General features: G+C 31.6%; 1 protein-coding gene across 2 annotated transcripts; it reads left to right on the top strand.

Moving 5' to 3' along the window:
- The first annotated feature begins 1,624 nt into the window (after positions 1-1,624).
- On the top strand, positions 1,625-22,617 carry LOC111425960 (atrial natriuretic peptide-converting enzyme). Of its 2 annotated transcripts, XM_023060251.2 has the most exons (10): positions 1,625-1,760; positions 6,653-7,155; positions 15,449-15,635; positions 16,064-16,277; positions 16,502-17,106; positions 18,581-18,787; positions 19,197-19,410; positions 19,462-19,607; positions 19,655-20,190; positions 21,400-22,617. In XM_023060251.2, exons 2-10 carry the CDS (start codon positions 7,102-7,104, stop codon positions 21,583-21,585), a joined length of 2,349 nt encoding a protein of 782 aa, XP_022916019.1. In that variant the 5' UTR covers positions 1,625-1,760; positions 6,653-7,101; the 3' UTR covers positions 21,586-22,617. The 2 variants fall into 2 exon arrangements, with proteins under 2 accessions (XP_022916019.1, XP_071050421.1); XM_071194320.1 differs by lacking the exon at positions 6,653-7,155.
- The last annotated feature ends 55 nt before the right edge of the window (positions 22,618-22,672 follow it).

Here is a 22,672-nt window from a genome sequence, read left to right as displayed (position 1 = left end):
ATCAATTTTAATTAACATTTCTTTTTTCTTATGATTTTTTAGTTAATATTATGAGGGTGACACCTGATCATTGGAACACCTTTCTCGATTTTGCCGAACAAAATTCCGAATTAATAACAAATCGATATCACGGAATACACGGAAACATACAAAGAAATCTGCTTTGGACCAAAGCTGCGAATGCTTTAAATTCGTTAGGTCATGGTCAGAAAACGGTCGCTCAATGGCGAAAAGCAGTCACCGATTGGAAAGCGAAAACTAAAGCGAAGTTATCAAAACCTTATCATGAAATAGCCTTAACTAGAACTGAAAAAAGATTATTAACTTTAATGGGAAAACAAGCTTTGAGAAAACGAAGAAAATTAGTTATTATACCTGGAGATGTAAGATTTTTTTAAATTTTTTATTAAATTTATTCGTTTAAATTTTTATTAGGGTAGATTAGCAACGGAAGTTAATTCTGAAGAAGAAGAACACGTCGATTTTAATTATTCAAATCTCGTGTGTAAAACAGAAAATCCTACAGAACAAGATCCTGTTATTGAAAGTGTTGAAAACACCTCATCTGTAGAAGCCCCAATAGCTGCAAGTACTTCAACGACAACTACGAATTGTGATGAAGACCAATCGGATAATTCAAGTTCTGATAAAGATTTACCAGAAAAACGGTTTAAATGTAAAGACAAAAGGCATAAGTGTTATAGATTTGATCCTGTTGAACGCCAAAGAGGTAAACAAGAAATTTTACAAGTTATGAATGGAATTGGGAAAAACGTAGAAAATATATCAAATTCGATTGATAAATTAGTTACTATTTATGAAAAATTAACAGAATTTTGTCAAATTATGGTCACAAGAAGTGAACCAAAAACACAATAAAATTAATATTTATTTAAATAATCAGTTATTTTTAGTATTCTTTCTTTTAATTTTAACCATAAAATTTTAAAATGTAATAATTTCAATTTCTCTCACCTAGTGTTTATTGTCAAAATTATATAGAGAAACACGTTTCGTGGTTTCAATGTGCAAAACCTACTGTAACACGTTTTCGATTCTTTTTCGTTATTTACAATTTGCCATGTATAACGAAGCATGTATGTATAACGATTAAAGAAAGCCATAAGTGAGAAAAACCTCACAGATACAGATTGCCAAGATCTGTAGACCGAGAACCTCCAAGAAAGATTTCTGGAGAGATTTCAAATTTTAGCCTTGGTAGCTAAACTCATTGATGAAATTGACCAAATCAAATTAATTTTGCAATCATAGTAGAAAAGCGAAGTATTGGGAGATCAAAAAGTCAAAACGCACTCTAGCTTTCCGTAAAGTTTAAACTTTCGTTTCCACAATTTTCAATAAAAAAAAAACAATAATAAATAAATAATGCAATAAGTTAAGTGATTTACTAACAACTTTAAATTTAAAATGATTGAATAACAAAGCGGAAAAGCATTCAATTAAAGGATCGTAATTGTTGCGAAACAATTAATTTACAAGATTGTTGTACAGTATACTATTAAATCGAGTTCGTTTCGGTACCAAATGTGGTAGAAGTAGGTAGTAGGGGGGCAAAAAAGAGAAGTTTTAAACGTCTACCGTGTTCGTACAACCACTTCACCAAAAGCGAATGAAGAAAAGAACGTCGTCGTCTTCAAGTCGGCATTTAACATCTGTCGACGACGGTTAAGTTGTTATTATACGAAGAAAGGTGTGCTTTGGATTTAATCTAGGATTTAAAAGATTTTGATCAAACTTACGTAAGTTCTTTATTCAGTATTTATTTATAAATGCAGATATAATTTTCGGTTTATTTCTTTAAATATAACCAAGATCCGACTATTAACTTCCGGGTTAAATTTTCCTTTTGCTAAATCTTGGTCTTTATTTAAGATATATTCAATTAAAGATTATAATTATAAACTAAATAATCAAATTGATGCTTTTTTCGAATAGAATTTTTTTTTGCTTGGTTGATTAACAAAGAAATTTAACCAGTTGATGCCATAAAGCCAAATGAACGCTATCGGTGTCAATTTCCTACTTTCTCATTATACCAGAACCAATCTATAAATACCGGTGCGGGTTGCTTCGTAGCGATTTCTTGCATTCTGTTCTCGATTGTTCGGCTTCGGAAACCATAATTTTGAAATGTCTATTGTCCGACAACTGAAGGTTAAATGAATAAAACTTTTACATTCATAATTATACTATTAAAAAAAACTGGTCTTTGTATAGTTCACCACATATATTAAAAAAAATTCCTTGTTGAATAAAAGTATTAAACGCATTTATAAAAATAAAAGCGATAACAAAAATATTTATTGTAATTTTTTGTTCAAATCTAAGAGGTCATTAGAGCACGTAATTGCGGACATCGTTCAAGAACTCGAACCCCTTTTTCTCTAGGTCAGGACAACGATGTTTACGTTTTGAGGCAACGGGCATCATAATTTCTTGAAGCTAACGGTATATCGTCTGCCGTAAGCCTCAGATCGATTAACACAACGTTTTTTTCTTCACATCTCTCTTTTCCTTCTTCACATCTTCTTGCGGTTACGATCGCGTGACTGTGCACAAGAATCGACATCATTGACCTTTTTCAATCGATTTCTTTTACCAGGAAATGGCACGGCCAATGTATGATCTTACACCCACAAAAATAATACACAAAAAGTTAACTTTCAGTATTAATTATTTATGAGTATAATTAGGTTGGAATGTATTAACCATAAACTACAAGATTTCGTAATTGTATTTGAAGACGTGGTTTATTGGTATTTCCATTTGAAATTAATAGCCAATATAATGTGCAATGTGCTTGAATATTGCACAATTTTAAAAAGTTAAATATTTGTAAGAAAATCACTTTTAGAATATTCGTAACAGATCTCACTCGTAATTAGATATCTATGCTATATTTCACTATGAAGCAATGTAGTAACCACATCATAAAATACTTAACTATAGGCATAAAGTAGATATTTTAACGGTTATCTTCGACGTAACAAGCGATTGTAACACCGATAATTAAAGGTGGTTTGACCCGATTTTAATTGGTGAAATAACGCATAAAACTTTAATGCATGAACACAGTGTAAAGTACAGCGTGTATTATTAGCCATAATTTTCGTTCTGCCGCATATTATTTATCTGGGTCATAAACCACCAATTATTTATTATTAGAACAGTTAAGAGATGTTATAAGTAATATAATTAGATATTTACTGCGATTTGAAATAAAATGGAAAGAAATTAGAAAATTTTTATAATTATGTTAAGCTTTTTTTTCTCGTAACCCACTTATAAGATAAGATGAGTATTTCCGTCACGATTGCAAAGTGTGGTGAAACTCGCCGCTTAAGAGATTAATTTTCATAAAAATGTTATAAACAAGAAATTAACAAAGAAGGAAATTTAAAATACCATCGAAGATTTAGGACGATACCATATTTATTGATTCTGAAGACAACATGCTGTTTAAGACGACCTAAATTATTGTGGTATTCAAAAAGAAATAGTGAAAGGAATTATAAGAATTTATGGAAAAATAAACGACGTGTATCATCTCATCAACTTTCTAAGCATCATAGTAACTATCAATCAAAGAAGATAGAGAACCACGAATGCATTGATTGTCAAATCTAAAGTAGCACCAGTTTAATCAAAAACAACACTGTCAAGCTAATAACTTTTCTCTTCTATTGTTATTTACTGCCCTGAATTATACAAATAATGATAAATCTAGAATTATAATTGCAACGATAGTGTCATCAAGGTTGGAATTATGTTTGATAATACTTCTGGGAAAATTTTCAGAAAGGACAATGAAATCATTAGATTGCGAAAACGTTCTTCCAATCTACCAATAAATCCTGGTTGAATTTATGTGCAACAAAACGAGAAGTCTTTCTTAAAATTCTCCATTTGGCAGCTTTCTTTGCTTTAATCGATATGATTAAATACCAGTTCTATCTTAATTCCATGAAAAGAATACAAAGGAATTCACAGAAATCGTCCCCGAGAAACCTGCATTGATATCTGTAGACGAATAATACTTAGCTGTTCATGACAGGAAGGATTTTCCGTGTTGCAATCATCTGCAACGAATTACAGCTCAACATAAACTGTAAACCACAGGAATTCAAAATTATCCATGAAGAAGCAGTATGATGATTTCAGCAATTGAAATGCTGAAGAAAGTGTGATCGGGCAAAACGATAACTTATCATTAATTCTTGCAGTAAATTTTAAATAATAAAGCTGGTTAGTTATTGTTGTCTTTAATTGCAATGAAAGTCTAAATTACTTGGAAAAGAGTTAATGAAATCTTGTCAATAATGTGGTATTCTTACCATTATTATTATAGACCATTGCATTTCATAAATTGGCTGATATTATGAATGTAGTGGCGAATAGTTGCCTCTGCAAATAATCAAATCTTCCATTTAATGATATTTAACTTTTGATTCATTCAACGTTTTTTATTTTATAAGAGTGACAGGTTGTATAACTCACAGGCGTTGATATGCACATGCGGCATCAAACAATAGTTCCATTCTAGCATCATAAAATAATTGTAAAACCTTTACAGTATACGAATTAACGGTATTTTTTTGTTTGGAGTTGTTTTAACATCAGATAATTGTTATTCTATTATAAACTCTGATTTTGGTATTCTGTTAAATATTTGGAAGTTTGTTTCAAGTATAGTCAAAGGTAGATTCCTAAGAGCAAACAGACCCCCCGGAAGACCACTTATACCATAGTATGAAAGCTGAAGCTCAACGTTCCAGCATAAGTTATGAATAATCAAGAAATAAAGCAGATGTCTTACAGAAAAGGAAGAAGACAAAGAAAATACATTTTTCTAGTTGACCGCAAAATTACATAAATTAGAAGTGTTTAATGCATAGAGAGGAACATCTGAAAATATGACCATATCAAATATCTGGGTGGAATTTTTAATGGTGACAATAACATAATATGACGAATACAATCTGCAAAAAGGTGCTACCATGCACATATAAAAATATTTTAGTGAAGTGATATATCTATAAGATAAAATATATAAGATCAGTTTTGACTTATGGAGCAAATTCTAGAATTCCTCTATAAAATTTCGAGCTTTATCAATCCAAATTGGTATATCTCAAGATTTTCCACTTTTCGGGGTTTAACAGTATTAAAACGGTTTTATTTTTGTACACGCTTCTACTTCCAAAAACCTAGATTATCTGAAGTTTATTGAGGATAGGGAATTCCTTTAAAACACGCGGTCACGCTGAGACCACACCTTCTTAGTTCCTATATGGTTCGTTGTTATAGGTTATCATAAAATAGAATCGTTCAACTTCAATTTCAGCTATAAATCGTCGCTTTACTCCCAGAAATGAGGTTTGAGTTCATAAATTTTTTCGATTTCTAATATTCATGTTCCACCATAACATAACTTAGGTTTGCAACATTTTCTATCAAGATTTTTTTGGCAGGCATTTGTTAAGACACTGTTAATATTTAAAGTTTATCATAAAATAGAACATTTTCTCATTTCTTGGATAAAAAGATTAAATCTTGTAAGAAATATTTTCAAGCATCAAGCCGTTCTTAAAAGTTTTAATTTATAATTACATTTTTTTATTTATTTAACCATTTCTTATGGAAAACGTGAAAGAAAGTACAATTGACAATAAATTATACAAAAAGTTGAGTTGAATAGTGTACGTAATAGGAAATAAGAAAATTGGTTCGATCATGAATCACGTTATTTGCAAAAGGGCAATTACTTTTAATCGGTGAACATTATGGGTAGACGCCGTGACATTTTCTGTTTGCACAACAAAAGTATACCATCGACAACAAAATCCTTTCTTACACGTGTAACATTTTGTAGCTTGTTTTAGTATAATTTCTATATTTTCTACTTATAGGTACTTACAGAAATTATTTTCTTTCTGTTTTGTTACGTAAAAATATGAGTAAAGCAATAATTAAAAGTTGTTTAGAAAAGCAATAAAAATAATTTGTTTTTTTATGCTATTTTCTGTGTAAATTAACAACACGCAGACTTTCTCAAAAGTTTTTGATTAAATAGTCGATAAGACAACAACTACAATTTAAATGTACGCAGAATAATTACCTCTCCACCTAGTTTCTATGTAAAAAACGGGAATGTTTAAAATGTCAGACGTTTCACACATCGACAATCCCGTTATCTACGCTAGTTTTACAAGTGAATAGCCGAAATTCGTCAGAAACCGTTTTTAACACTGTCATTATATGCATACTTTCGTGTTTACAAAATGGTTCTATAAATTTCTTTATGTGCGTAACTGTTATTCACCTTCGAATTGGAATGTAAAAACTTGCAGACAAGATCAAATCCTTGAAAAATATTGACAGTTTCGAGGTTATTAACAACCTGCTTATAAAATGATAAATTAAACTCAATTAATTAATTTTTAGTTTTTGTAATCAGAATTTAACTCATTAACCCAGTATTTTCCTTAATAACAATTAGTGATTGTTCATTAAACTCGTTCCCTCATTAAGTATAAAAGATGCTTCTGAAAACTACTCTAGAAAGCCGGTCGTTGTGTTGAATTTAATCACTAACTAACGTTCTACATGCATACTTTAACATTTCTTACAGATTAACAGCACAGCATCAACCATCGATTACCTTCTTCGTGGGTGAAAGTCGACCCGGAGGTTTACCTTTTAAAGAAAATTTCCATTCTCATAGGGAAACGATCAAGACTTATAATCAAATAGTAAGATGTGATCAGTGAGTTCACCAAGAAAATTTTATTTGTATTCGTCCAAGTTGGGTGCACTCGTATTTCTGATAACAGACAACGCGCGGTGATCTAGAAAGTAAAGAGCGGCGACTTCTTGGAGAAGGACGGTCATTGTGTTAAGCTTGTGGGTCTGTGTGCTGACGGCAGTTGATCGTGTTGAGTCTTCAAGAACGGACTTGAAGCTTCTAAACATTTTTACGATAAAACTTAAGTAACATAATTTTTTAAATTAAGTTGTATTAAGAAGAAAGTGTACCTTTTTAAATTAATTTTTGACATGTGAAATTGTGAACTTGGCACGATGACAGTGACGATGGATCATAAAAACGGAAGAAAATCATCATTAGACTCTAAGGTAAGTAATTCGACGGTAATTTTAGTTAAATTATTCAATTTGAAAATAGGCAATAAGTTTTTGTCTCCGAAAATAGTGTTTATTTGAAAGTTAAAGGCATTAATAAAACCCATTTTCTATTTTATGGGTATAAAAATTGTTGGATTCTAATTATAAATTCATTTAATCTATCTTGTCACTAGAAAGTCGTTACACTTATTAAACTTCAAATTTCTATTCGAATTATTAAAACCTGACGCTTAATTCTAATTGCAATAATAATTTCCGAATTATCATTAATCATATTGTAATTATATTTTGCTTCATAAAAAAAGTATAAAACTAAGATGTAGAATTAAAACCGTAACTATACAGCTTTCTAATTTGGTATCATATCTAGGTATGTTTATGTTAGTATTCAATATAAACTGGATTAGGTATAGCCCAGAGGAACTTTTGTATGGCTTTCATATTGAGAAATTCCCAGTGCAAGCTCTCCAAAACAATCGAGGAGAAAAAACATTAACAATCGGACTCGGGCCTTTAAGAACACAAAAGCATTACATAAACCAAGTAAAGATTTTTATAAAGATAACACTCCAGAAATAAACTTTGATAAAACTTCATTTGCAAAAGAAAAAATTAAAATGAAATTAATTATGATTTTGATGAAAAATAGGCTGATAATAACTCTTGAAATGGATGACTTAGTTTTGAATAAAATCCGTGTTAATTAATGGAGCGTTTAATTAAGTTTTGCATTAAGAGTGAAGAGAAACTTGAGTTTCCCAAGGTTTTGAATATCTGTCGGGTATTCTTCGGTGATTTATTGGTCGACTTCTTTGGCTTCCTGACCCATTAAATGGAAAACGGTAGTTCTTTCATAACGTGAAAGTTTTTCTTACGCATTATCTCATTATCGGAATTAATTGAAAATGCGTTCATTTTGTGAACAGTAATTTCTAATAATAATTTCTAAACATCTAATTTTAACAATTTCCAATCAGAAAAGCACCAATCACATAACACAATGAACAATATTACCTACAGTAATTTATTTTTTCCAAGATAATTATTTTTTTCGAATGAGTTTATTAATGACAGGAAGAATAAATAAGTCATAATAATATTAATAATTTCTGGGCGCTTTTTTTGTGCATGAAGTTTGGTGATGACCTCACATTACACTCTACCACTTCCGCGAAGAATTCCACAATCATTTCACAATATCAATAGAATTTATTGCTGACATTCCACGATTTTCAGGTTTATAAAGCTTGGGGAAGTATAAAAGTCACTAATTTATTGCACAGAAATGAACAAAGACTTGTGGCAAATTTGGGTACTGAAAGCAGTGCTGTTGATCAAGAATAATTGGAATCATTAATCATCAATTCCAGTTTGTTATGTAGACTTGATTTATTTACTTATTGTTTATATAGTTTATTGTTATTTTACCGCTTTATTTCTTTGATTTTACTTCTATTTCTTTTTTTATACGGTCACTTACCGTTTGTATACCGTAATGGTTAATGTTGCAATGTCATGTTCGATGAAATAATAGTTCATTGAGAGATTGCAGATAAGGATTCATGCAGATGACATGACAATAATTTTAAGGATCATGTATATTGTATGGCTGTTGAGAATATTTTGGGGTGATTGTACACATGTGCAAAGAAATTGAAGAACACTGTAACAAACAATATGTAGGCAATCTTTTCCAAACAGTTAACTTGCTAGGAAGAAAATTGACAGCTAGAACGTTATCAATAGAAGATGTAGATGGAAAGATACTATAGATACTAAAGATGGTGAAGATGATGCTTCACCGATGCTGTAAAAAGTTGTATTCTGCCAAGAAATACAGACAGAAGGCGAATAATAAGCGGATACGTCACATAAAGACAAATATAGCTTCTGGAGCTGATCAAATAAAGGCAGAAATTTTTAAAGTGTTGATCACTCCGACTATAAAAATGCTTTTAAATCTATGTAACAAAATATGGAGAACAGGAAAATAGTCGAAAGATTGGACAATATCAATTCTCATCCCCATACACATAAGAACAATGACGGCTTTGCTGGCGAAAGACAGATAGAAACTCCATAGAATGCTGGATTTGGTGAGAGAAGAAATCCGAAACTGGGAATTAGAAATGAACCTAAACAAGGCAAAATTAATGATAATAGACAGAGGGATTCTCTAACACAGGAAAATATTATAGATGAGTTAGAATGTTGCGTATTCCATGGACAGATAGACGAACTAACATGTTTATACTGAAAGAGTTCGAGATAAAAGACAGACTGTCCATTATTTGCCGGCGTCGAATTCCACAATATTTTATTCTATTTATGAGATGGAGATAACCTAGAAAAATTAGTAATCCAAGGAAAAATAGAGACCAAGGGGAAGATCGCCAACTAGGTGGTTGGACCAGATAAAAGAGATAACAGATACTCCGCTTCAAGACGCACTTCCAGAGGCACAAAACCACCAGTTATGGAGGAATAAAGTAAAAGAATACCCATAAACATGGAATTACGACTTTTCAGCTATGAGAATACGACGCAGAAGAAGACTGCTGTTATTTGATTTTAACAAGGTGTAAGAATCGCTCTTTGCATGTTCTCATCTACTTTGCAAATGAAAAGTGTTCTCTCTTTCTACTGTATTTCTAACTTCCTAAGCTCATTCATATCAACAATTCAAATTCATCACATTAATTCCAAACCCGTTGGTAAACTAACAGTTAAGCTTAACATAATTTTTTATCTTTTAGTTTATCGTCTGTCAACTACAAAGTTGTTAAATAAACGCTCCACTGATTTTAACTGTTAGACAAGATTATTCATCAGTCGCTTACAGAATAGTTTTTAATAATGTTAATTCGGATTCAAAAATTAGTTAATCAAGTTATTATAAAAAGTCAAAGTTCATCAAAATAAATATTCAAATTTGCTTCGAGGCACTTATGGTTTCATGACAATGGTCGTGACGTTCACCATTATCTGACATTTTGCAAAGCAACTCGAACCCAATGATGCAAATAGCAGACATTCACTTCTCAAAGTGTAAGGTTTTCGCCGGTGTGGATTTAAAAGATAACTTTCGTTTAATGATACTAAATTTTTTTTAAAATATCACAAAGTATTCGAGATATTATTCGAACATTCCTCGATTTTTTTTTAATTAAAGAGATGTTATAAAGGTTAATGTTGTCTTCATGTCGATAAAATGATGTTGGATAATTTTCTGTAAAGGTGATGAAACAATATACAGCTGCACCCATTTGAATAGAGATTTCTTTAAATATAAAATAATACAATTTAATAATTTTTAAGGAAACATAGGATAGAAAACATGTGGTAGTTTTTATATATTTTCGAAAGGCACTAAACGGGTCATTGAGTTTAATCTTAAAGCTCACACCACTTCCCTGCTGTTTGCTTTCTAGTACCTTTCAGATAATAAAATACCACCTATTAACGTTTCTCTTAAACTTAGCAAAACGGACACTTTCAAGATTATAACTTGCTACCATAATTTAATTGGATTATTCACCGTCTGCATCATAAACCTGCAAAAAAACTCGATCGTAAACTTTCAATTTCGATTTATTTCGTTTAACTTACGTATTGTGTTATGAAAAGAAAAGAAAAAAATTTAAGAAATTTCAAAATCGCAAAATCGTTGTGGCTTGTTACTTTTTTTGCCTTTTTTAATAATTCTTTTGTAACCTTAAAAGGTTTTTTTTGTACTTCTTTTTTTCTTGTTTGGATTATGGGTAATGCTCCAATTGTCTTGAGTCTTTTCGTTTTGCACGCGAGATAAAAAACAACGCGAGAGAAAACGCTAAGTGACCAAGTAATCATGAAAATGCGATAGTTAAAATTGGTCATACGCAATTAAAATGAAATTGAAAATGATAACTTTCCCTTTTAGCGGAAAGATTATTATAATAATTTCATTCTTTATTCTATAATGAATTACTTTCACTAAGACTTAAAAAACTGATTGCTCTCGATGAAAGTTATTTTCTTAAGTAATTGTAAAATTAACATTTCTATATCTCATAATTGTGTATAAAACGGTATTTATAAAATTAACACATCTGTAATAGTCCTCTTAAGCAAACATCGTTTCGTCGATCGTCAAAACTAGTAAGTGTTAAAAACGACAAGATAACGGGTATTTCGTCGATCGTAATTATATTTCTTAATGTCTTAAGTAAATTGTCTAACTGTTGTTATGGAAGATGTATCTTTTATATCTTGAGTTGTTTAGACGTCGAAAAATTGAGAAATTTTTCTTGTTACTTTTTAAAGGATATTGCAGTCATAAAGTAATCAAATTTGATTGAAACGTGATCAGGATAAAAACATAGATATATTGTTTATTTAGCGATTAAGTGTTAAAGTTCTTGCAAAATTTATAATTGCCGTGCACTGTGCCAAGGTTGTTACTTATGGGTATGAACTCGACAGGTGGTATACAAATTTGAAAGTGTACGCTTACATAATTAGTGTAGATACACAGTAACGTGTTTGCAATACAGTAGCTGATATTGCTTTTAGATAAAATTAGATATTTAAATTGGTTTTCATCGTTTACCTTTTCATATTGCTTCATTATGACTATAAATATTTTAATAATAACTCATTCAACTTAACATATTAACAACAGGAAATACACTTAACAATACAAGCTCGATGAAACATGTCCGGAATTAGAATAGAATACCGTCTCGGAATTTATAAGACTACCTACTACCAACCACATAGATCCGATTGTGCTTTTGTATGCAAATGGCACGACCACGTATTAGGTAATAAGGCCAAAAAGGGGGACAGATGTGTCACAAACTACAAGCAAACACATGCCTCTCTATGCGTGCCGTGACATCGATTCCATTCGATGTAACGGTACTCTCCGATACGTCTATCAAATACCACGTTGGCATTAATAATTTGGTATGCAGTGGTGCAAAGCACAGTATTATGTACTGATATTATTCATTATCAACAGATGAAGCTATTATGTTTCGCTTATTAATGAAATATTAAAGAATATGGATGATTTGTATATTTTTGTTAGTGAATCTAGCACTTCTTATTGTTATATTCAAGATATTTTTAAACCAGCGGTGGCCAAATAGTAAAATTCGCTATTTCTAGCACAAAGGATAATTACTCTGCGTCTTATATCTTACTTTAAACAAACATCATACGTTTATTTAATCAATTTTTCCTGTTAGATGCCATTGAAATAAAGAAGATTCCACCCACTTTTGGTCGAATAGAGACCGAAGATAAAAAAAAACAGAAATAATAAATAGAGCCCCGAATAACTTAGGCAATTCATAATATGTCATGTATCGTTCCAAAGTGACTTCCTACCTTTACTTTGAAATTTTTGAAAAGAAGGGTTTTATAAGATAGTGAAAACGTCAAGATTTAAGATTGCAAATGCTAAAACTACCTGAATTATGACACCTTAATCTTTACAATATTCGATTATCAAAGCTTATCTTATTATTAAAACTGATTGAGAGGAGGAAACACGTTGCAAAAATACTTTAAACTCAAAGAAGACAGAAATGCATATCCTTAAATTTGTTTTCAATCCAGGCCATAATTAAAGAAGATAAAGTGAAACAAATTTGCTAATCGGTTGAAGTAACTTTTAACGTAATTGCACAGAGTGAAACATCTTGTTTCATTATTTGATCTGCCCATCAATATGAGTTCAATCTTATACAACACTTAAGAATTGATGTAGTCAATAAGATCGTAAATACATTAAGAAAATTAATTAAGTCTAATCTATGGTAGGATGCTTCTATTACATTCCTCCAAGATTCTCCAGTAATTAAAGATGATTTATCGATAATTCGTTGCCTTAACTCATCAAGACTTCCAGCTTTAGTTTTATAAACTCAACTTTTTAAGTATTTCTAATAAAAATAGTCTTTGGGGTTGAAATTCGGTGAAGGAGGAGACCATTTAATACTACCATCTATTGTCCAGGAAATACTTTATCAAGATAACGCTGAACATGTATGCCAAAATGAGACTAAAAAAAAGAGACTAATTAACTGAGTACCACCTATTATATCCGACCATATTTAACTTTTGTGATATTTGAATACGGTTTTCAAGCATCCAGTGGGGATTGACACCATTCCACTACCTTACACTATACAGATTTGTATTCCCTCACGATGTAAAGGTAGCTCAATCAGTAAAATATATCTTGTTAACGCAATTTTCGTCAGTTTTTCCATCATTACCTCAAGGACCATCTTAGAGAAACGGTATTCTTTGCACTCTTCAAAACACAGTGCATTAATGTCAAAATTACAGCATGCTTGAATTAATTACTTCTTATCTCGTTTATGGTGAGAATTTTATTTATTTAATGTCTTAAATAAAGACCTTGAAAATAGACTAAATAACAATTTGTCAAAATTTTTATCTCCTATTTAATGAATCCACCGTTATGGCATATCACTAGCCACAAAGCGAAACAGCAAAATAAGATTTGTTGTCAATGAATTATTTACAAACGCAGCTTCATTCATAAGTATCTACTAAAATGTGTTTTTTGCTTTGTGTACAAACTCTGTACACTCTCGTTTTGAATATTGCAATCAATAGGTTCTATTTAAAGTATGATTGCAATCTTTTTTTGAAACATTATTAAGAGATCAGTTAAATGCCAAAACATTATCGCAAGAGAAGAGAATTGTTAACTTATTATTACACGTTGCGCTTATCTGTAATATAAGAATTCTAAACTACTGTGGTAGATTTACTTTTTATAGATAGATGTATTTAACCTTGGATTTTAGCAATATCAACTTAATATCAAAACAAGAGCGATAGATTACATAACTGTTGTTTAAAATAAATATTGCCAAATCAACTTAAATCGTTCCTAATTCAAGACATATATGCAAAATTTTTGAGTATTATTAATTTTGTGCTTCCTTTAAACATTCTGATTTATTGTTGCATATACCATATCAAGATACCCATTATTCTTTGTTATATTTAATAGTAAATCTTTCTGAATAAATCGCTTTCATTACACATTGTAGTTTCTCCATTCAATTTCTGTCGGCAAGACGATTTATCATACGAATTTATCGTATGCTGGCACTTACATTGTAATTATAGTGGTAGGTTCACCCGCACGCGAATCCGAACAATGGTAACGGTTCAGTTACCAACGTTGGACGGTTTTAACCGAGCATAAAAGGAGGTCAAAAGGTCGAGATTGAAGAAAGTTACTTGCGTTTGACACAATTTTCAAATAGGACATTTTATTTTTTTGTGCGGTTAGTAACGAGATGATCGCATTGGTTTTCATTAAAATCGTAAGATTGATACGGTAAGATAAGTTACTGTAAACATTTGTATCAACGTTCTCTTTTCTATTGAGTAACGTAGATGCAACATTGATTTCCTAATAAATTTCCTTCTTAACATCCCACAATGGGATAGCATTATACAGACGTCTTGCGTTTTCTTCTCTGGGATGAAATGGAATCAAAGATTGCAAAATTCGCCGAGAATTGTATACGGGTTTGTAACGTGAGTAGGCATCTTAATGTCATCCTTAAGTAACATTAAAGAACACCGACTATATTATACCTCAACATGACTCATAATCCTATAATAACTTGTAACTGAAACAGAATAAGATATTACTTATCATATTGACAATGGTGTGTTAATAAATAAATCACGAGTATTTTTATGACCCATTTCTGTCAATTATGGGGTGTTAGAAAAATAAACTAATTCAAACACACGTGATAAATATACACGTGTAGGCACTAATTCATTTGTTATTGCTAACTGTAAACCGTGTATGCAGTCGTATGTAAATCATTTGTAAAGCGACTTGAACATATCGAGTTACGTTCACCTGTTAAATCTATCCGATACTTTATAATAGATTTATTATTGTTTTACGGTTACTATCTTTTGCAATGACTTGGAAGGAATGCGCTTTTACTAGGTGCTTATAATCGAGAATAATATACTGAAAAGATAATAATACCACAGTCTTATTGAAAAAAATGTAATCGTTAACAATCGCTTAACAAATTGCTTTTAAAAGTTATATCTCATATTTGTTTTGTGTGATATCGACAAATAATTCATAATAAATGTTTCACGTCATGGTTTCTATAATTGGATATTGATAAATAACTCACTTTCTAAATAAATGTACAAGTTTCAAATGTGATTGATTGATTTATTATGCTGTTTAAGGTTCTATATATTTTTTTTGTTTCAGGTATCCATGAGTACTGTCAGTAATGGAACAAGACATTACAGAAGATCAGCAAGCTCAATTTTATCAACAGATTCGGATATAAGATTTACAAGAAAAAAATTAAGCTCTCAATATCGATGCGGATGTTGTATTATAGCTTCTTTCTTATTTTTGCTGTTATTAGCAAGTGCAGCTGTTTATTTTGGATGTAAGAAAAAAACTTATAACTTCCTATTAAGTGTACACACACCATATTAATGATTAATTAACTACTTTCACGTGACTTTGTAGAGTACAGTTAACCTGATCGTGTTTTTGTAGGAAAAGAAAAAAACGGTTTTTATCATTAGATACATACCAGCCATTGGTAATGGATAAATTAATCCGCAAACGGCAATGCTCCGTTAACTTTAAAAGTTGCAAGTCCACATTTTTTCACATAAACATGTCCTTGCTTCGTTGCCTTCTTTCTTGGCGAGGTGTGTCGCCGCGAATGAATTCTTACAATTTTTTTTACATTACTTTATGGTTACTTGTACTCTACAGGTGTGTTACGTAACAATTAACTTATTTCCCGTAATCCCAATTACAAGAACATTTTATTTGATGGAAACTCATCTTCTCTTATTGTTCCAGATACTTATTTCTTTTCGCAAACATCTCAAGAAGATGTATATCGTGCTAGTTTTAAGGTAGTTAACGGAGATAGATATGTTATAGACATGGCGGATCCATCCACCGACGTCTTTAAAGTTAGAGCTAGGGATTATAGAGAAAGACTGAATTTATTGTTTAGAAGAAGTTATATCAAACATGGATTCTCAGGAACTGAAATTTTAGCTTTGGATGGGTAAGATTTAAAAACTAACACAATCAAATTACTTATTGAGACATCAAAAATTGTTATACATAATGAGAATTATAGAAGAAGACGCTTCACACGACGCGACGTGGTTTGTAATGATTACCGTAATTGCGTAGTTGTACAATAACGGTTGTAAAACCACCTGGCGATAATGGATGTGATCATTACAATACCTTTTAGTGGTTAACACAAAAAAATTTTAATTTCAGCAACGAAGGAAACGATTTAACCGTCCACTTCAGTGTAAGAATAGATCCAACATTTGTAGATGTCGACTCGGACGATTTAAAAGACTTATTAAAAAAAGAAATCACCTTCGAAGAATCGTTATATTTCAGAAATATAACGGTCGATGCTAATAGTATAGAAGTAATGGAAAGTGACGCTCCAATTCATAGTAGTACAACTCCAAAACCAACAACACCTAAAACCACCACAACAACGAAAGCACCGGAACCAAGGAAATGTACAAAAATGGAACTAACGTATTGCAGTAAACAACCTTACAATATAACGACGTATCCAAATATTTTTGACCACAAAAACCTTTCCATGGTCCAAGAAAATATGATTTTGTTTCGAGAATTAGTCGATGCTGAATGTTATATGAACGCATATGATTTCGTTTGTAACGTTCTTCAACCACCATGTAAGAAAGGAGTTAAAGAAGATGATATGGTACTACCTTGTAAAAGTTACTGCAGAGACTTTATGAATGGATGTGGAAGTCGTTTATCACCGAAAATTAAATTAATCATAGATTGTAATAGATTTCCTGAATTTGAAGGTACCGGATCGTGCATTCCTAGACCGAGTAAGTTAATTTTTTTTTTTAATACTTTATAATCTAATTTACACAACATTTAATCGCCTTTTGCATGTACTTATGCCACGTTCTTCTTCTTTACTTCTAGACACAATCCTTTCCAATCAGACAATGAGCCAAGAAATCCATCAGCAAATAGGCGAAGATCAGCCTGCACTTGCATTGACTGGATTAGTAACTAATTCATCCTCCACTACTATTTCTATACCGACTTCAACATCCAGAGACAACTCCTAAACTGAATAACTACATATTTTATTTATTTTAAGCTTATATTTCAATAAATTGTAAATAGGTTTATAAGCTTGTATATTAAGTGTATAAATAAATAATTAGTAGAATATGTAGTTGTTTTTTTTTCTCAATATTTTGATGGGATCTATTTGGTGGTTTTATTCTGAGTAGAATATACATTTCGTAGATATGAGGTGAATGAAATCTTTTCATTTCGGGTCTTTAGAAGCTTTTTTTTTAATAAGAGGGAGATCCACAAAAGGAAGCCGAAATGAACAAACAATTCTTTAGTTGGATTTAATTTTGTGTGAAGAAAATCGAATCTGATACAGTTACAAAATCAATAAATAGGACAACATTTTTGACAAAACACTGGATAACCCACTTCCTAATCAGATCTAAGTATGTATATCATCTCATTACTGTTTTGGCTATTTCCATTATTACCAGAGCCCGGACAGTTTAGTAAACGTGCGCTCCTTCACTCGAAGCGAATGGTTCCCTCCACAAAGAGGTTTATGTCACTGAACATTGAGAGTAAAGTGGGGTGCGTTTGAGAATCATTACCCACAACTGTTCGGGCAAACTGGAATAGCTGCAAGCTGCTATTCCAGTGAGGATAGAGTTCACAGCTAACACACCATCAGGTTATTCAAACATCCTGTACATACATGATAATGATAATCAGAATCACTAGCGGTTTAATGTCTCCTCAAAACGATGGGGAAGCGAATCATCATGTTCTCCATGAACGAGAACATTTTTGGGCACTCTCATGGAAGTAATGGACATCGTCATGACCAAAACTTGTGCAGTAGTTAGCAATCCTATTGACAGTAATATTGAGAAATTATTGCATCCTCAATTGGAACATTAATAATTTATTTTTTATAAAATACATTTCGGTTTCTTTTGGGATCCCTTTACAATCACAGGTAAGTAAATAATTTTTAAATTCTTTCACTTAACCAAATTCAATTAGGTCATAACTTTCTCGATAAATATGTCCTAAAGGACACCGTCGACACCAACAAAATACGTAGGCGTTTTATGTATGTAATCTCGTTACGTTATAAGCTCATCTAGTGGGTGAACGCCTTCGGTATTGTTCCACATTGCTCGTGGCATTCAAGGTTTATAATTATTTATAATCATTTTTTTAAGAACATATATGGTACATGGTATGCAAATTTGTTTAATAATAAATATCGTTTTGTTATTGTTCTAGATTGCCTCTGGGACATCAAAACCCACGGTTTACCTTCGAGGCATTGCGACGGCGTCGGTGACTGCCAAGACTTAGCAGACGAAAGAACGTGTTCTTATTGCCCTAGTGACCAACTTCACTGTGGCATCGGCCGCGTTTGCATTCGCAAAACGCAACGATGCGATGGACACGTTGATTGTCCGGACGGGAGCGACGAAAGAGCGTGTTGTACGTGGTGATTATAAAGCGCTACGTGAAAAGATTTAGTTAGATTTTTTGACTCACTAATAGACAATACTCCCGAACACACCTCATTATTCATGAGTTTTAACCATACATATTTACAATTAATTCAAAGGCAATTACACAATTAAAGAGTTAAACCCCACACATGACGACCAAAGATGCAGAAACGGTAAATCTCCGTGGCTCATTAATAAAACATTGATTTCTTAACGCCTCCTTAGGGCCGATTTTAAATATTTTCTACAAATGAATACACTCCTTTCAGTCTCAGCATTTGAAAACACCCACGTTATAGAATGATCGATGTAAATGAGTACAACTTCGATCCGTTATTAGAAAAAAAAATATAATGGAAAGGTGCAAGAAATTTAATTTTGAAATATCATTACAGTGAGCCTCGCCCCTAATGTTAACAACCTGACGAAAAATATCCTCGTAACGCCACACCTACCTAGGTATATTTCTAATGGATTCGTAGTTTTTAACGAGAAAGGCGATGTTGGAAAATTGTGTACGGAAAACTTAAATCGAAGTTTATCTATTAATAAAACTGTTGAAGTTCTAAGAACAGTTGCAAGTTCTCTATGCAGAGCACTATCATATAGGTAAATAAAGAATTATATTTTTTTTCAACTCTATCATTCATTTTGGTTTAGGAAACTAACATCAGTAAATGTTGAAATTGATAAAGAACAAGGAGTACCATACGTAAGCATGAAAGATCCTACAGCTTCTGAAATTAGTTTCATAAGAGCACCATGCAATTCAAAGCAAGTCTTAAAAATGTCTTGCGATGACCTAGGTAAAAATCTAAAATAATTTTTAAAAAAGTTTACATACATTTTTTAGAATGTGGTTATCAAGCTGCACATTCCCAATCGGGTACACGTCTAAATAAAGTTTCTTTGCACGGAGATTGGCCATGGCATGCAGCTTTATTTAAAGAAGATGTCCATATATGCGATGGAACCTTAATATCAACAGATTGGGTAATAACCACAACATCGTGTTTTCAAGGTCAACCAAAAGCAGAATGGACTGTAAGATTAGGAATTATACGCATATCTGGAACATCGCCGTGGCAACAAGAAAGAAGAATCGTCGGAATGGTAAAATCGCCGGTTGAAGGAAGCACTTTGGCAATGATTAAGCTTGAAGAACCATTAGTAATGTCCGATTTCGTTAGACCAGTTTGTTTACCAAAAAAGAATTTTGGTGTAAAAGAAAATTTAATGTATTGTAATACGTTGGGTTGGATGAGAAATCGGGATCAATTGCAAAGAGTACAAGTACGAATGAGCAAAATGGCGAAATGTGAAAATATGAGTATCCCAAGTGTGAATGGTATTTGTACTGAAACACCATATGGACAAGATGATTGCAATGTAAGCTATTAGTATTAAAAAATATATTAATAAATAGTTTTGTTAAAGACAATATGTTATATGAGTTAATATTTTGCATTTAACTCATTTTCAGTAAAGCACTTCCATTTGCTCTTGGTTCGCCTTTTGTAGATCTTCATTTGGTACAAAATCTTAAATAATATCTTTCTAAAACATTTGGTCATGAATACTTGTATCTTGTTTTCTATATTTTCGGTCATCTTTCGCTTCCGTAGAATAAGCTAGATTTATAAGATATATAGTAAGCTAGCTGTATGCGTATGTGACCAAAGGCATATGTCGTCAGCATACTCCTCATCATTTAGACTGTTTAGAAAGTCCCACCTCATGCTGTTTTCTGCAAAATCTTCATTTTTCAGAACCTAATGTAGTACAATATTGAATAGTAGGAGTGATGGCGAGTATCCTTGTTTTACTCCTCTTGACTGTTATTTGGTTACTAAACTTACCCCCATAGTGACATATAATGCTGACTATAATGTGACATCCTCTGCTTCTTCCATGGGCTATTCTGGTATCCCCCATTTACTCCTCTTTTCACATTTATGCCATCTGTTTGATTAATTCTCTGGTTTATCTCTTCTCTTTCCTGTATCAGCCTCCACGTATCATCTGTTATCCATTCCTTCTTGAGTTTTTTCCTCTCTCCCAGTATACTTCTACTTGCTTCCTTTATCTTGGTTTTTAGTTATCCCCATTTTGTTTCTATTTTTCTTGTCTTTTGGTTATTATTTATATTTTGTTCCTTAGGGTTTCTTTATAACCTCCATGTATGAAAGGATTGAAATTGTATGAAAGGACAATTTTTCCAGGTTCAATTTTGTACTTTTTGCCTCTGTTTCTTACTATCTTCAATTGAATATTTGCGATGAACAAATGATGGTCATTCTGCCATCTGGTAACGTCCAAGTTATGTTGCCTAAGGCATTGTGTGCCTGTTTGTGTTCTGGTTTCTATTTCCTAGGCCATAGTTTCCCATGATGTTCTCCAAGCCAATATTCATCTCTCCCAGCTTTGCGTTCATTTTACCCATTATCAGAGTTATATCATCCTATCTTTATCCTTTCTATCGTTTGTGTGAGTGCGTCGTAGAAACTTTCCATTTCTTCTTCCTCGGATGGGTCGGTCGGCGAGTAGCATTATAAAAATGTTAATTTTGTATAAATTGTATAAAAATTAATGTTTTAGGAAGAAGAATTTGCAGGAAGTCCATTGTTATGTTTACAACCCAACGGATCAAGGTGGTCTTTAATTGGTGTATCAAATTGGAGAATAGCTTGTTTAAGAACAAGAGTGGACCGGCCAAGAATGTACGATAAAATAACATCGAATGTTGAATGGATTGTAGAAACTATGCAATCCGGGGACGTGTAGTAACAACTTTTTGATTGTTTTTGTTATTGTTCAAGTTTTTACTTTGCTTTGTTTACAAAAATAGAATTTTGCTTCAGATTGAATACAATATTTTGGGATAATTTCTAAAAACATTTTTTAAAGGATTTTATTTTGTTTATATAGGGTGTTATAAACGACTGGAAACTGTCAAATACCTCAAAACGACGTATTTCTGAAATAATCGTTCTCAAAGCAATAAATAGTGATGTATTTTTGATGATGATTATAAAGGTTTCTGCATATACAACATAAACGCTGAATATTGTAGCGTTCAGTAAATAAATTGTTGTGTTCAAAACAAATCTTATCCATAATTCTTTAGGCAACCAGTTTTACACGGTTATCGTTGATCTCAAATTCAGCTTTCTACAACATACAAAACATGTAATAAATTCGGTATACACGTTAATAAATATGTAATCTTCATACAGTATAAATGAAATGATACAAGTATGTAATATATCTCAAGTAATAATATACTTTAAATTACATCGTTATTGAGATATTTTAGCATTTCCAGACTTTTCTAACACCATTCTCTTTGTTACCAAGATTTGTGAAAAATGCCATTATCTTGCACTAGTTTATATATACTTGAAAATATTGAGGTAGTCAAATCGGCTATTTTAAAGGTAAAAAACATAAGAAAATCCGTATTTTTTAGTTGCCTGATAAAATAGAAAATATTTGGCAAAAAAATCTGCCTATTATGATTTTTTTTTTTGGAAAATTCGCAATAAATCATAAACACGCTAAACTTCTTTTGCCAAGATATTTTTATTTATCCTTCTAAACTATTTTCATAGTTAAAAAGACGTCAGATTTTTATGCAAATCCCTAAGCTATTCTTAAATGACAAAAATAAATGTACAAGAATTTCAAATTTTCTTAATACTTATGACATAGGTACATTTTGACTACCCCACATTGTATAAAAAGTATCATAGAGTAACCTATTATAAAAATGTATATATTAATAAGTTTTAAATAAATAGTTTCAATATTTTTTAATATGGATTTCATTTGGAATAAAATTAGGATACCACTGGAATATGAGAGTATCAAA

The sequence above is a fragment of the Onthophagus taurus genome, chromosome 2, assembly GCF_036711975.1.
Source record: "Onthophagus taurus isolate NC chromosome 2, IU_Otau_3.0, whole genome shotgun sequence".
Lineage (NCBI taxonomy): Eukaryota > Metazoa > Arthropoda > Insecta > Coleoptera > Scarabaeidae > Onthophagus > Onthophagus taurus.
Note: the sequence above shows the minus strand (reverse complement) of the source record. Positions and strands in the feature narration are given on the sequence as shown.

What these genes read in the sequence shown, in the direction of transcription:
- LOC111425960 (XM_023060251.2), top strand. Translation starts at nt 7,102, where the DNA reads ATGACAGTGACGATGGATCATAAAAACGGAAGAAAATCATCATTAGAC. An exon ending in TGCAGCTGTTTATTTTGGAT is followed by an intron (nt 15,636 to 16,063) that starts GTAAGAAAAAAA and finishes TTATTGTTCCAG; the next exon opens with ATACTTATTTCTTTTCGCAA. An exon ending in ATCGTGCATTCCTAGACCGA is followed by an intron (nt 17,107 to 18,580) that starts GTAAGTTAATTT and finishes TTATTGTTCTAG; the next exon opens with ATTGCCTCTGGGACATCAAA.